Raw genomic sequence first — 14023 nt, forward strand, 5'->3', positions numbered from 1 at the left:
TTTATAAATATGGTGTCATATATATTTAGAATTTCATTTAGAGCTTCCTTAAAGATGTATCAGTGTATAGAATTTTTAAAGTTATTGAGTTCCATTTTTGCCTGTTTTATGGGTACAATAGTTGGTTTTATAGTGTCATGTTTTTGAGATGTTAGCTTCATCTATTATACTTTTCATTCAAAGTCCAAAAGGCGTTACTGCATTTATTTTTCTTTGAAATAATTTTTTTCTACATTGGTTTGAATATAATATTGTGAGCTGGATTTAATGGGCATGGTTTTAGTTTTGTACAGTATTGTAATGCAAGTTTCTGTATTTGTAGAGCGAAAGGAGGTTCGTTTGCTTCTACATACAAACTTTCCACCAAAGCTGTTGGAAAAGCAGCCAGTATAATTCTTTGATGGTGTATGGTTTCTATTATTTTCATATGATTCACTAATTTAGAGCATGCTAAAGTTTTAATATAATGTTGATAATGTGCTTTTATCAGCAAACAATCAGTGTGTGCCACGATTCGTATGAATGGGAAGACTTTGTTGTATTTTAGTTGCTTTATATGGCAAATAAATGTTGGTTTGGAGTCAAAAAAGAAATTAAACAACTATTTAAGCAGTGTTGTAGTTGTCACCTGATCGTCTTAATGTTTTTTGGGTGAATAACAGATCAAAATGTCATCTATATATAAGCATCCTTCAAGTTTGAGAGGTTTTGCAATACTATTGATTTTTTTTATATTATATATAACAATACGCTTCCCACATAGGATGCGATCTCCTCAATCTTTATTTCTGAGAACGTGTTGTCTGTTGTTGTTTGTAAGGTTTTGGCTGTTAGGAAGTTGTTTATAAATTAGGGTAATCTTCCTTTTAAAGCAAGTGATTTTAAATCTTTCATCATGTCAGATTTCCATATGTCAAATGGCAGTTAAGCATCTCAGAGAAAGGTTTCCAGCCAGACTAGTTGGTCGCTTGCATTTCTATTTCTGGAGAATCTGGTTTGAATATTTATAATTAATTAGTTTTTCTTCTAAGTGCCTTGTTAATCTACCATTTATTATTCTTTCCAGAATTTTATAGGTCAGTGCTTATCAGCATAATAAGTCTGTACTTTTTGGTATCTGAATTGTTTGGGGGTTTTGCTATGGGAAGTATGATAACCTGCTTCCACTGTTTGGAGATGTTACATACTGTCTATAAATCATTATAAATGGATAGTAGATATTTAGGGGAGATTTTTTATCAGCTCAAAAGGTATTTCGTCCAATTCAACAGCTGTGTTATGGGTCTTTGATATAGAATCTTGAAGTTCATCCATTATGAAGGGCTGGTTATAATCTTGAGGAATATCTTTTCAAATTAATTTGTTTTTTCTTCTTTTTCTTTGATCTTCTGGAATTCGTAACAGAGAATTAGATAATTGTGGTTAGAAGGAAGAAAGAAGTCTTACCGTGGGTGCTCAGCGAGTGAGTTCAGGCGAAGAAAAGGAAAAACAAACATGGCGGCCAGCATTTTTATTTCGTCCGTTCTCGCATAATCTCGTGTGTGCGTGAAGATGGAAACTATAAAACGATGTTCATTTCTCGGTGCTGGGAGATTATTCCCAATCAGCCAGGAGAGAAGGCAACAAGAGTAGAGATAGAGGACTGTAGCGATAATCTTTCTTGAACATTCCGTTTGTGTATTTGAGGTGACCCCCCCCCATTTTACTTCAAGCTATTTCGGCGATGGCCAATGCAGGCTTAAGCAACATGATTAAGCCTTTTAATGGCGACGGTGATGTGGTGGCGTGGCTTAAAAAAGTGGACCTTGTAGCAAGGATTCAGAAGCTGGATGATGTGGCTGCAGTAATACCACTGTTTCTAGAAGGGGACGCACTGGCCCTCTATTTGGAGCTCAGCGAGCGGGAACAGGGTGACGCAGACGCCATCAAGGGTCGACTGATCGAAGCTTTTGCAGAGGGGCCTTTCGAGGCCTTTAATAAGTTGAAAGAGAAGAGGTGGACTGGTGAATCTGTTGATGTCTACGCGAATGAGATAAGGAGATTGATTGAGTTGTCGGGCATCAGGGGACATGCCACGAGTCACGTAGTCAAGATGACTTTTGTTACCGGATTCCCGGAAGAGATATCGAAAAGGTTGCAGCAGGTACCAGGAGTGGAGACGCTGGATGTGAGTGAGCTGCTTAAAACTGCAAAAATCCTGGTGAGCACCCAGCCCACGTAGCCTGGAGGAATGACAGAAACGGTACAGCAGGATGTGGGCAGGAATCTGCCAAACCCGGGGATCGCATGCTTCGAATGCGGGGGACCACACATGAGAAGAGACTGCAGGAAGTTCTTGCAACGGACAGTGTGTTACAAATGCAATCGAAGAGGCCATTTAGTGGTAAAATGCACAAGTTCGGGAAACTGGCGAGGGGAGGCCGACGCGCCAGCAGCCGCCCTGATTCGAGAATAGAGGCGCACCCGCAGCAGATGCCCAAACAGAAGATTGCGGTGGAAGGACGGGAAGTTATGGCCCTGATTGACACTGACTGCACCACTACCATGGTGCACACTACCCTTGTCGGAAGATGGAAAGGGAAGGGTGAAGTAGTGGCATTCGATGGGTCGCGAGTGAAGTGTCGAGGGAGGAAGACCGTCACTATTGATATTGCTGAATGTCGGATGAGGGTCCATGCAATTGTCACTAATCGCCTGGTGCCTGGTGCCTGGCGTCCAAGCCATCATTGGAATGGATGTTATATGCCGCCTTGGAGGTGTTACCATCACATGTGACAATGTGAGGTTCGGACTAGCTGAGTGCACGGTGACGGAGAACGCCCCCAGAGGGATCAACAAGGCCGGGGAGGAAAGAAAATTGTCGATCAAAGATCAGGACTTCCGAGCCGAATTCGACGGAGAGCGGTGGACGGTGGAGTGGGCATGGAAACATCAAGCGCCATCGCTGACAAACAGGGTGGCGTGCTACACAAATTCACTTAGAGGAGTGGCAAGAAAAGAGTTTGAGCAGGAAGTTGACCGATGGATTGAGGAGGGGATACTGATGCCTTGGACCGATGATGTGGAGTCGGGCATTTTGCCGTTGATGGCCGTTCTGCAAACAACTAAAGGGAAAGTAAGACCGGTCCTGGATTTCCAAGAGCTATGTTAAGTGCCATACGGGAGGCGACACCGTAGATGTGTGCAGTGAGACCATTAGGGAATGGAGGCAGATGAATGGCGCATCTACATTGGTAGATCTAAAATCTGCCTATTTGAAACTCCATGTTGCCAAGAAGCTCTGGAAATATCAGTTAGTCAAGTAAAAAGGCAAAACCTACTGCCTTACGCGAGTGGGGTTCGGGTTAAATTCGGCACCCAAGATTATGTCAACTATCCTCAGGAAGATTCTAGAGACAATAGGAAAGGGAGATGGGGTAGTGAGCTCATACATAGACGACATTCTGGTGAATGAGACTGGTAACTGCCAAGGAGGTGGTAGCTCATTTGAAGAGGTTCGGGTTGGTCGCCAAAGAGCATGAAAAATTAGACGGAGGGGCTGCTTTGGACCTAAAACTGAAACGAGGTGCGTCAGGCAGCCTAGAGTTTCGCAGGGGAAATGATATCCCACAACTGAAGCAGGAGCTCAACAGACGTGAACTTTTTTCCATATGCGGAAAGTTGATCGGACATTACCCCGTTGCTGGCTAGCTTAGACCAGCATGCAGCTACATAAAGAGACACGCCGAAGGACGAGGATGGAATGATAAGGTGGGAGAAAGAACGGTCGCCATGATGGAAGAGCTCCTGAAAGAAGCAGAACGGCAAGACCCAGTCCGGGGAACCTGGAACATACCGCGAACATTGGATTTCTTTTTGTTTTATACTTTTTTATTTATTATTTCTTACAAGACATTTTATTGCAGTACTGCTTTTGCCACTTTATCATTTCCGTATTGTTTTATGTTTTCGATAAGCATTGTCTCCAAGTTTGGCTTCTTTAAATATTTGATGAACTACACTTCTTGATTGCATTTAGATTTTCTTTTGTATGTTGCTTTTTAAATTTTTTAAGGGCTGTTCATATTTTTACATATGTATTTTTTTTTTTCATATTGTTCTGCATGGAGTATCAAAACAAAACTCTTCTTTATAGTTTGTTACTCTTTACTCTCTCACTGTTACTCATTGTTGACATTTTTTCTTTTTTCTTTTCACTAAGAGTTTTGATTTCAATTTCAGTACTTGATTAATGATAGTTTTTTGGGTGAAATCAAAATTTAAATATTGAATCCTGTCCACAGGTAACACTATGCTATAAAACTATATATATAACACTATATAAAACTAAGTCAAAGAATTCTTAAAGTTAGACCACTAGAGCATTGCATCTGACAAATCGTTATTTCATTAGCTAGTGAATTAGAGAAATTTTTGCTTTTTGGTTTTTACATGAAAGGGAAATTCTAATTGATTTCATCGATCACATATTACCAAATAATTATTTCAGTAATAAACGCTTTCAGAAAGTCACCGTTATTTTTATCGGATAATCAAGAGATATGATTAGCCAATCATAATGCAATTGTTATGCATTGTAATAATAATGCATGAATTAATTTCTTACAAAGCTTAAATAGAAATGTATTAGACAAATCGATGTTTGATTGCGATTAACCAGTCATGTTTAAAAATTACCACTGCATTATTTGCCAGTAAAGATTGAAATTCCAATTGCTTTCATCGTTTACATATACTGGCCATAAAATTATTTTATCAGCTTACATTCTGCAAAAGTCATCATTTTCTGTTTGTTATCGAAATTTTAAAATGCTGTCTAAACTTTACATATTTTACCTCATTTATATTAAAACTTAAACGTTTGAAGGATTTAATTCTAACATATATGATATATAAGATCACTTGCTCACAAAGACCTTTCTATTCTATATTAAAATTATTAAAAACCTACATAAAATGCATATGACGTGCAAAAATCAATATGACCGACACACAACATATGATATATATGTTTTCTTTTTACGTTTTTTTTTTTTTTAGGATAACAATGGATTCTTTCATTTACTATAAAGACCGTTGAAGTTGAAGGCGACTACATTGAATAGATTTCAGCTCTACTACATAGTCAAGTTACCTGAATTGATTTTTTCAACAAAAGTTTTAAAATAAAGCTGTAATGTTTTTTTTTTCTTTAGGGCAACAATTTTATCGTTTCACTCAAATAGTGTTGTTGCATTTGATTTTTTTTTTGTTTTTCAATATATTTTGTTTCCAGCAAATATCGAGTTGTGTCTTTTTTGTTTTTCAATATATTTTGTTTCCAGCAAATATCGAGTTGTGTCTTTTTTGTTTTTCAATATATTTTGTTTCCAGCAAATATCGAGTTGTCTTTTTTTAAAACTCTTACCACAACATGACGATGAAGAAATATTAAACTTTTGTCAACCACAATATTTAATTTTTTTTCTTTTTTACATAAATCATGATTAAATAAATACTAACAGCTACATTAACACGCTTAGATAGAATTAAAATAATTATTAAGAAGAGAGATAAATACCCCAGCCTAAATTATTACCCCTGATTACATTCTGTCGATATTTCCTACCGACGAGTGGGGGGGGGGGAAGAAAAGACGTTTAGCTTGCAATGAAAAATTACCTCGTTGCTTACAAGCAAACGTATTCTTGTAAATATAACGCGCTGTTAACAGTTGTCGTACCGGTCTGATAGATTTCTAACAACGACTAGAACAAAACTACAACAACAACAAGCCTACAAAGGTGACTCTTTTTATAGTCTCAATCTCTCGTTCAGCGAGATTGAAATGAGACTGGAATGTCTATTTAAGCTATAAGGAATAGACATCCTATTTTCTTCATTAACAAACACCAGGCCGGCCCGTTCACAGCCATGAGTGTCTTTCCCTTCCCACCGAGCCACCCTCGGTAAGTCAATCAATTAAATTATCACACATTCCCCACAAAAAAAATTAAAAAAAAATCTTGATTAAGCGAATAAAAGTTCATTTAGACTCCCGATAAACTGGGTCTACCAGGTACAACTCCTTGAGGGTCACAAGTCGAACAGAACCATTGTTCATCTTCTGGTGGTGCTTCAGTTAGACCCACACAGCTGAAGTGGAACCAGTCATTACATCTATCGCAGGCTATCATAGGTCTGCTATCCTCAGGTCTGTTACAGCTAGGACAGATCCAAATTGTAGTACTCTCCCTCCGTTGTGGGTCCTGACTCATATCCTGTGAATTCGGAGGTTCCATGCTTATAGGGTCGGGTTCTCCAGGCTGTGGAGAGAATTCCAGAGGAAAGAGATGTTTAATAGAATATATGTCTATATTGTCACTTCCTTGGATTAACTGCAGAACTTCACCTAGAGACCAGAAAGGTCTCGTCTTCAGAGGGCTTTTTATGAGCACTATGTCCCCTGGTTTTACTTTATCTTCAAAAGAACAATCAGCTAGGCTCAGAACCCTTTCTCTGAGACTCAACAAATAGTCCTCATTCCAAACCTTCCTAAATTTAGTTAGGCTTTCTTCCCGGGAACGCAGGGTTTGAATCAATTCACTTCGACTTAGAGGGTCCATTGTTTCCAGGTCCTGGTTTTCAACCCTCATCATTATTCCCTGACCAATATTCGCATTCATGAGAGAGTTAGGGGTTAAGATATTTAGCTCAAAGTCCTCAGAGCTCCTATATGTCAGGGGGCGGCTATTTACTGCCCTTTGCACGTCAGACAAAATTGTAAGTAGGCCAAAATAGTCTATTTTACCTCTTCCTATTGTTTTATATAGACAGGATTTTATGGTCTTGATAGACCTTTCCCAACTACCACCATACCAAGGTGAAAACAGTGGAATCGTACAATGCTTCAAGTCATAAGAACTGAATCTTTCTTTGAATTCGTCCGCTAGTCCGCTAGCATCCCCCGGTTAATTATTCTGACAGCAGCATTGAATGTGCGAGCGTTATCCGAATAAAGGTGCGTGGGTATTCCATTCGCGTTCGTGAACCTAATGAATGCTTGAATAAATGATTTTACAGTCATATCTGGAACCAGTTCCAAATGCACAGCCCTAATACTCATACATGTAAAAAGAAGAATGTACATTTTGTAATCTCTTTCTTGTCCTTTAACATAGATATGACTGGTAAAATCCACACCAGTATATAAATAAGGCCTGACAAAATTCACTCGAGGGGCTGGTAAGTCGGTCGAATTTGGTACTGAGAAGGAAACGGCATTATATTTTTTACACTTCATACAAGTACCAATCACATTTTTAATAGCCTGTCTAGCTTTTGGTATCCAATAACCGCCTAACCTTATTTCATTCAGAGTAGTGGCTAAGCCTAGGTGTTGGCCTCTCTGGTGGTATTCTTGAATGATCAATTTTGTTAGGTAATGTTCTTTTCCTAATAAAATAGGATTCTGTATTTCATATGAGTGATACTCAGAGTTTCCTATTCTTCCTTTTGATCTTATGATGCCTTTGGGGTCTAGAAAGAGATTCAAGTTCTTGACCAGTTTCGGCATGCTCTTTCCTCCAGGGTCTAGCAAGAAGTCTAACTCTCTTGAAAGGGATTGTTTTTGCATAGTCTTGATCAGGTAGGCTTTTGCCTGTAACTCGGGATCCATCTCCCTCTTTCTTAACCTGTTGACGAATTTAAATACCAGTGAAGTCACACTGATCAACTTACTCAAACTAGAAAATTTTTCCAGTTTGATTTCTGATATAGCCACCTCATTCTCTGCGGCACAATTTACTGGAGCACTAATCCGTTCCATTTGAGCCTTAGAAAGGCAGCCCAATTCACGATGGCACCAGGAGGATTTTTCTTGCTTTATCCACTTAGGTCTCTCATACCAAAGAGAAAGGTTTTCCTTAAATTTTCTGATGGTCAAACCTCTGGTGATGTAATCCGCTGGGTTTTCAATTGTCGATGCATACTTAAAGTTGACTTTTATGTTGAAATCACATTTGATTTTCTCTGTCATTTGAGTTATGTCCTGTAATCTATGTTGTACAAACACGTTTTTCGTTTGGACAAAATCGGACAGAATCCAGGACAGAACCACCTGAGCATCCGTGATTACATAGACATCCTTAATAGTAATGTCCTTTAGTGACTCCTTTATAAAAGGGAGGCACTTCACGGCTAAAAATACCGCTAGAAGTTCTAACGTCGGGAGGGATTTTCCCTGCAGAGGAGCCATTTTTGCCTTTGCAAAGACCAAGGATGAGTTCCCATCCTGTACAGCGTACACCGCAAACCCATATGCTGCTTTAGATGCGTCGCCAAAGAAAAATAATTTGGTATCCTTTCCTTCATCTAAAGCTCTCCTTGGAAATGATACAGTGTTTAACGCGGACAGATCCTTTGCCAGCGTTCTCCAAACTGAACTCATACTTTGAGGAACCACATCATCCCAATTTAATTTTTGTTTCCATATTTCTCTCATCAAGAGACGACCTCGCACTGTCACAGGTAGATAAAGAGACAAAGGATCAAATACCTTAGAGGTCTCAGACAATATTTTCCTCTTAGTAGACGCCTCCACGTCGCATGATGGTGGGCAAACATCTATTGAATCTTGGACAGGGTCATATTGATATCCCAACACTTTTTCCCAACCAGAGTCGAATCCTGACAATGTTCCATCTGCCTTAATTTTCTTTTGGAGTGTTACATAGTTGGAATTGCAAGATTGCAAATCAAAATTTCCTTTCTGTAAACGTTCTCTCACAGTAGTATACAAGGCAGATAGGTTTTCTGCATTATTTGCAGTTTTCACCAAGTTATCCATATAAAAATTGGATTTCAATGTTTCTGAACAGTCATCCAAAGGGAACTTATCCGCATGAAACCTTAATACATAATTTAAAATAAAGGGGCTTGCATTGAAGCCAAATATAATGGTTTTGTACCAGTAGCAATGCAAGTTTTCACCTTTCTTTAGAAAAAAACAAAATCGATTACGATCCCTTTCAGATGCCAGCCGAATCATCAGAAATGCTTTCCTAATGTAAGCTAGCAATGCGTATCGGTTTGTTCTGAATCGGATCATCAATTTTATCATGTCTGTCATCAGGTTTACTCCAGGATATGCTGCTTCGTTCAATGATACTGAGTCCTTATTCTTATATGAACAATTAAACACTGGTCTCACTTTGGTAGTAGTCTGGTCAGTTAGTTTTAACACTGGCCTATGAGGTATCCATATATAATCTTTAAATTGTTCAGGTGGCACAATTATCTCTTCGATAATGCCCTCATCTTCTTGTTGTTGAAAAACTTGCAGATAGTGATTATACAAGTTTTTCTTCTCCAGATCTTTGGTAACCCTTTCTAGAACTCGAATAGCAGCATTGTGATTCGAAGGTACTTATTTTATTTTATCTTCATACCACTGAAGTTGCACATGATAAAGACCATCTTTAAATGTGATGGAATCTCGGAATTGCTTAACTTTCTCCTCATCCAAGGTGGAGAATTTCTTGTCAGTGGGTAATCCAATGGATTCAAGGTTGAACATGTTCTCCAACCCTCGCTGGACATTACTTTCTTCGAACCAATTTTTTAAAGGGTCTGGGTAGGATTCCTTTGGGTGAACCACATAATTGATTCTGGCAGGTGGAAGTTCAGCAGTTCTAGCCAACACTTCTGCATAATTAATCTGTGTTCTTTTTTGGTTTTTAATCTGGTGTTTATAGAGAAAAGAACATCTGTTTCCAAAGGGGATTAATCCTTTTTGTGTCTCGAATGCCACTCCATACATGCAAGGGATTACCTTTAAAGGTTCCAGGTACTGGATTGTGTCGAGTCCTAGTAACCCATCTATTATAATCAAATCCCTCTTGGCATCAAACTTTGCAGCCAGCCTGCGATTTTTTAAATTCCCAAGAATCTGAGTAAGTCCTTCAAGGCGATAGGATAAGTTCAACTGGGTTGCTAGAATTGGGAGAGTATGAGTTCTCCCAGTAACCAAATTTAATCCCACAGAGATTTCCTTAAAATTTTTAGGACTAGTGCCTAAAAAGGTTTTTACCTCCATTTTTTTATCCTTGGCTAAGGAGAGGCAATTCAGCTTTTTTAAAATTAAAGTGTCAAAATAAGTCCGTTGACTGCCAGTGTCCAACAGGCAGTTCACCTTCACCTTTTTTTCGCCTCTTTTCACTATTATGCCAATTATGGGTGACAGGAAAGCATCATCATAGCCCTTTGTATGCAGGCAAGTATCAACCTGCATACTTCTTGTAATGGTTGAGCACATAGCAGTTATGTGTCCCTTCAAGTTGCAATGATGACAACAAATTTTTCTTGATGTTTTTAATGGACACATATTCCCCAAGTGGGACCTCTTTAGGCACCGAAAACAGAGACGCAACTCTCTACACCTTGTTATCCTTGCTTCATGAGTAGAATAGCTGTCACAATCTTCGGACAAATGTTTATTTGTTTTGCAAAATTCACATTTTGCCTCGGATATTAACTTTGTATTAAAGGTTTTGAGAGACGAGGTTTCAATTGTCTGCTCTGGCTTAAACTTAGGTTGGAGTCGAGTTTTGGCTATTAGTATCTTGGTCGGCTTTCTGGCAACCAGCATCCGTTTTACTATACTTAGGGTTTCCTTTAACAGTGTAGACAATGTTGGGTATGAACTCCCGGAAATTCGTAACAGTTCTTCCCTTATTTCAGGAGGGAATTTCGTAAATAACACTTGTGAGATTATTATCGCTCCAGCTGACTTATCGTCATATAAATCACAATTATAAGAGGCCCTTAGTTCCCACATATCTGCCTGGGTCTTGATCATAAAATTTTTTAATCCTTCCAGGTTTTTGGGATTGTCCAACTGAAAATCTAATATTTCCTGAATTATTTCCCCTCTTATCTCCTCCTCGTCCAAATACTGGTCCTTCAGTAGCTTCAGAGCCATCAAGTAACTTTCGTCAGAGGGTGAAAGATGATTTATAAGTTGGAGTGCCCTGCCTTCGAAGGAACATCTCAAAAAATAGAGTTTTTCAGTGTCAGACGCAATGGACTTGGCACAATTTTCAAATTTTGTCAAAAAGTCCTTGAAGCTCCTCTTGTTGGTCTCAAAGTCTTTTTCATCAACGCATGGTCCCTTCAATTTTAATTTGAATGGCTCCACTGAAAATGAAGAATGGGCTTTTGGTTCGAAGGGTGGTAATCTTTCAGTGTTTGGAGTAACCGGGTTCTCCTGACTTGGAGTAGAGTCAATATCTCCTTCCATTGAAGTGGCTGCTGGGTTCTCACTCTGGTCAGCTTTGTGCAGAAAACTTAAACGTTGCCTGGCTTCATATTTGAAGCGGAAGGAAGCTAGACTTAAGCTTGCCAAAGCTTCTGCTTCTCCCCTTGCAGCAAAGTGTTCCTCCATGCCAAAGGAGACTCCTTCCAGCTCTTCTAACCAGTCCTCTATTTCACGTTTAAATAGAGAAACCACTTCTTCAGAACTCTTCTCCTCCTTTTCTAACCCTTCCAGGGTAGTCTGTATTTTTCGTTGAAGAAGTTTCTGTTTCAGCTTCAGTTCCTTCATCGAGACTGAATCCTCCATGTTGTTAATTCCGACTTATCTCGAGAATAATTAAATTCTAAAGTTGGTTGAAATTCGCAGCCGGATTTTTTCGTTGCAATGTGTCGATATTTCCTACCGACGAGTGGGGGGGGGGAAGACGTTTAGCTTGCAACAAAAAATTACCTCGTTACTTACAAGCAAACGTATTCTTGTAAATATAACGCGCTGTTAACAGTTGTTGTACCGGTCTGATAGATCTCTAACAACTCTCGGTAAGTCAATCAATTTAATTATCACAATTCTTTAAATTGTTTTTTTTACATCTGTTGCATCTGTTCTTAAAACATTTAACATAACCAACAAAAAAAAAAAATTTACACTTGCTTTTTTTACTACAAATAAAACTAAAAATGTGCACACAAGTAAAAGTCGAGAACTAAACAAGATACACCGAAACATGCATTGGAAATTTTTTTCACTGTTTTATTTTTTACTGGTCAAACAGCAATCAGTTACTTTTGTATTTTTTTATTATTTATTTTTAAGCAACACTAAAACTAGCTTAAGTAATCAATCAGCTTTTTCTTTCTTGTTTTCTTATTTTTCTTATTGATGATCTGAGAGAGAAAGGGAGAGTGAGGCAATCAGAGGTAAAAAGAGCAAGAGAAGCATAGGGATAGGCAGAGATGGAAAGACAGTTGGAAGCAAAAATGCAGAAAAAAAGCCGTAAGAGACGGTCTGTTAGGAAGAAATAGAAAGAGATGCAGTAGAAGTCAGTTTACAAATAAAAATATTGTTAAACCATTGTTAGTTACTTGTCTTTTTCTAATTAAATGTAAATTGCAAATACAAACCATCACTGTGGAATCGGTATAACCAGTGACTAAATACTGTTTTTTCGTGGGCGAATATTTGATGCATGTTATGCTTTCCCGATGGAGTTTGTATGCAGAGATCTCAAAACCTGAAAACAGAAACATCCATCTTGAAATAAATATAATGCAAACATACAATGTGCTTTATTGAAATAATTATTGGTTCTGTCTTTGACACATAAACAAAATAACAGAATTTATTTGTGCTTACAAGGAACACAATTTCAAACATGCGTAACTGTCAAAAACAGATCTAATTGTTTTAGTATTTACTAGCAGTTCAGCCCGGCTTTGCTCGGGCCCTATGTACTGTCCATAACTTTATGTGCATATGTATATATATATATATATATATATATATATATAAAGTTTGACTCATGTCCAGATAACTTGCATCTAAAATTTTAAGTGTTTAGATTCAAAATCAGCAGAGGAGTTTGGTAGAGTTTTCAAAGGTCAAATCGTTAAACTTTGACCCCTTAACAGCCAAATTTCTGGCCGAAAACCGATTAAAAAGATTTTCCTAAATCTCCATATCCCTTATGTCAAATCTCGAGTCTGCAAACTGAAAACTGGCAGAGTAATTTGGTAGGGAAATGTACACACACACAGACATAGACAATTTCACTTTTATAGATATGTCTAAAATACATATATACTCCTATAAATGCGTTTTTCTTTTTGTGTATTGATGTTCATATTAAAAACACTCTTATTTATTTAAAAAGAAAATACAATTTTCTTATATATGGGTTTTGGAATTGCATTCACTAGCAAAAGATCTAGCTGATTTGCATATTCTTTTACACATTCATTTTAATTAATTCCATATTAGTTTTTTCGGTTTTCTAATGGGATAATCATCTTTAGTTAACTATTACGTGTAATTATATTCATGAAGATATTCTACATGATTTATACTTGCATAATATTTGTGTAAAAAATTTATAGTAAACACAAAATTGTTTCCATATATATTTATGTATACGTATATATTTTTGTTTAACAAATTCTGCCTACCAAACTCCTCCTAGAGTTTGTGGTCTACAGACATGAAACTTCATATATAAGGTATTTGAATTCATGCAAAACTTTATATTTGGGTTTTAGCCCGGAAAATCGGTGCAAAAGTGTGAAAATTTAAAAAAAATAAAATTTGCCAGGTGAAGGTCAAACGCCGGCATTACGAATGCTTAACGTATTAGCTATTGGTTCATGTTTTAATTTTTAGCCTTGAAGTAAACATGTTTTCACAGCCCAGTCACTGACGGCAGAGGCAAAATAAATCGTGAGCTGAACGTTTCGGTTTCGATTCTCTGTGGTGGCACGTGAGTCTTTATCTTTTTTTTTATACTTTTTAAATTATTACTATATATTGCATCCAATCTATCTATCTTTCTATCTATCTATAAAAGTGAAAATGCCTGTCTGTCTTTTCTCTATGGTAGTTAAGGAAAACTATTATACAGAAAGGCATTACTTTACATATTCACACTTTTTAATGTATACATATGCACATTACCTTATGAACAGTACATAGAGCCCGAGCTAACCTGGGCGGAATTGCTAGTCTATCTATCTATATATC

At 37.7% G+C, this 14023-nt stretch overlaps 1 protein-coding gene across 3 annotated transcripts in view; it reads right to left on the minus strand.

Moving 5' to 3' along the window:
* Positions 1 to 14023, minus strand: part of LOC145246794 (telomerase protein component 1-like) — a 715591-nt gene that overhangs the window by 230809 nt on the left and 470759 nt on the right. For all 3 annotated transcript variants that reach the window (XM_080108593.1, XM_080108592.1, XM_080108594.1), the window contains one exon: positions 12415 to 12524. In XM_080108593.1, coding sequence (XP_079964719.1) covers positions 12415 to 12524 — 110 coding nt within the window. The remainder of the gene's footprint in view (positions 1 to 12414; positions 12525 to 14023) is intronic.

This window comes from Euprymna scolopes, chromosome 24, assembly GCF_053919585.1.
Source record: "Euprymna scolopes isolate OS-2025 chromosome 24, ASM5391958v1, whole genome shotgun sequence".
Lineage (NCBI taxonomy): Eukaryota > Metazoa > Mollusca > Cephalopoda > Sepiida > Sepiolidae > Euprymna > Euprymna scolopes.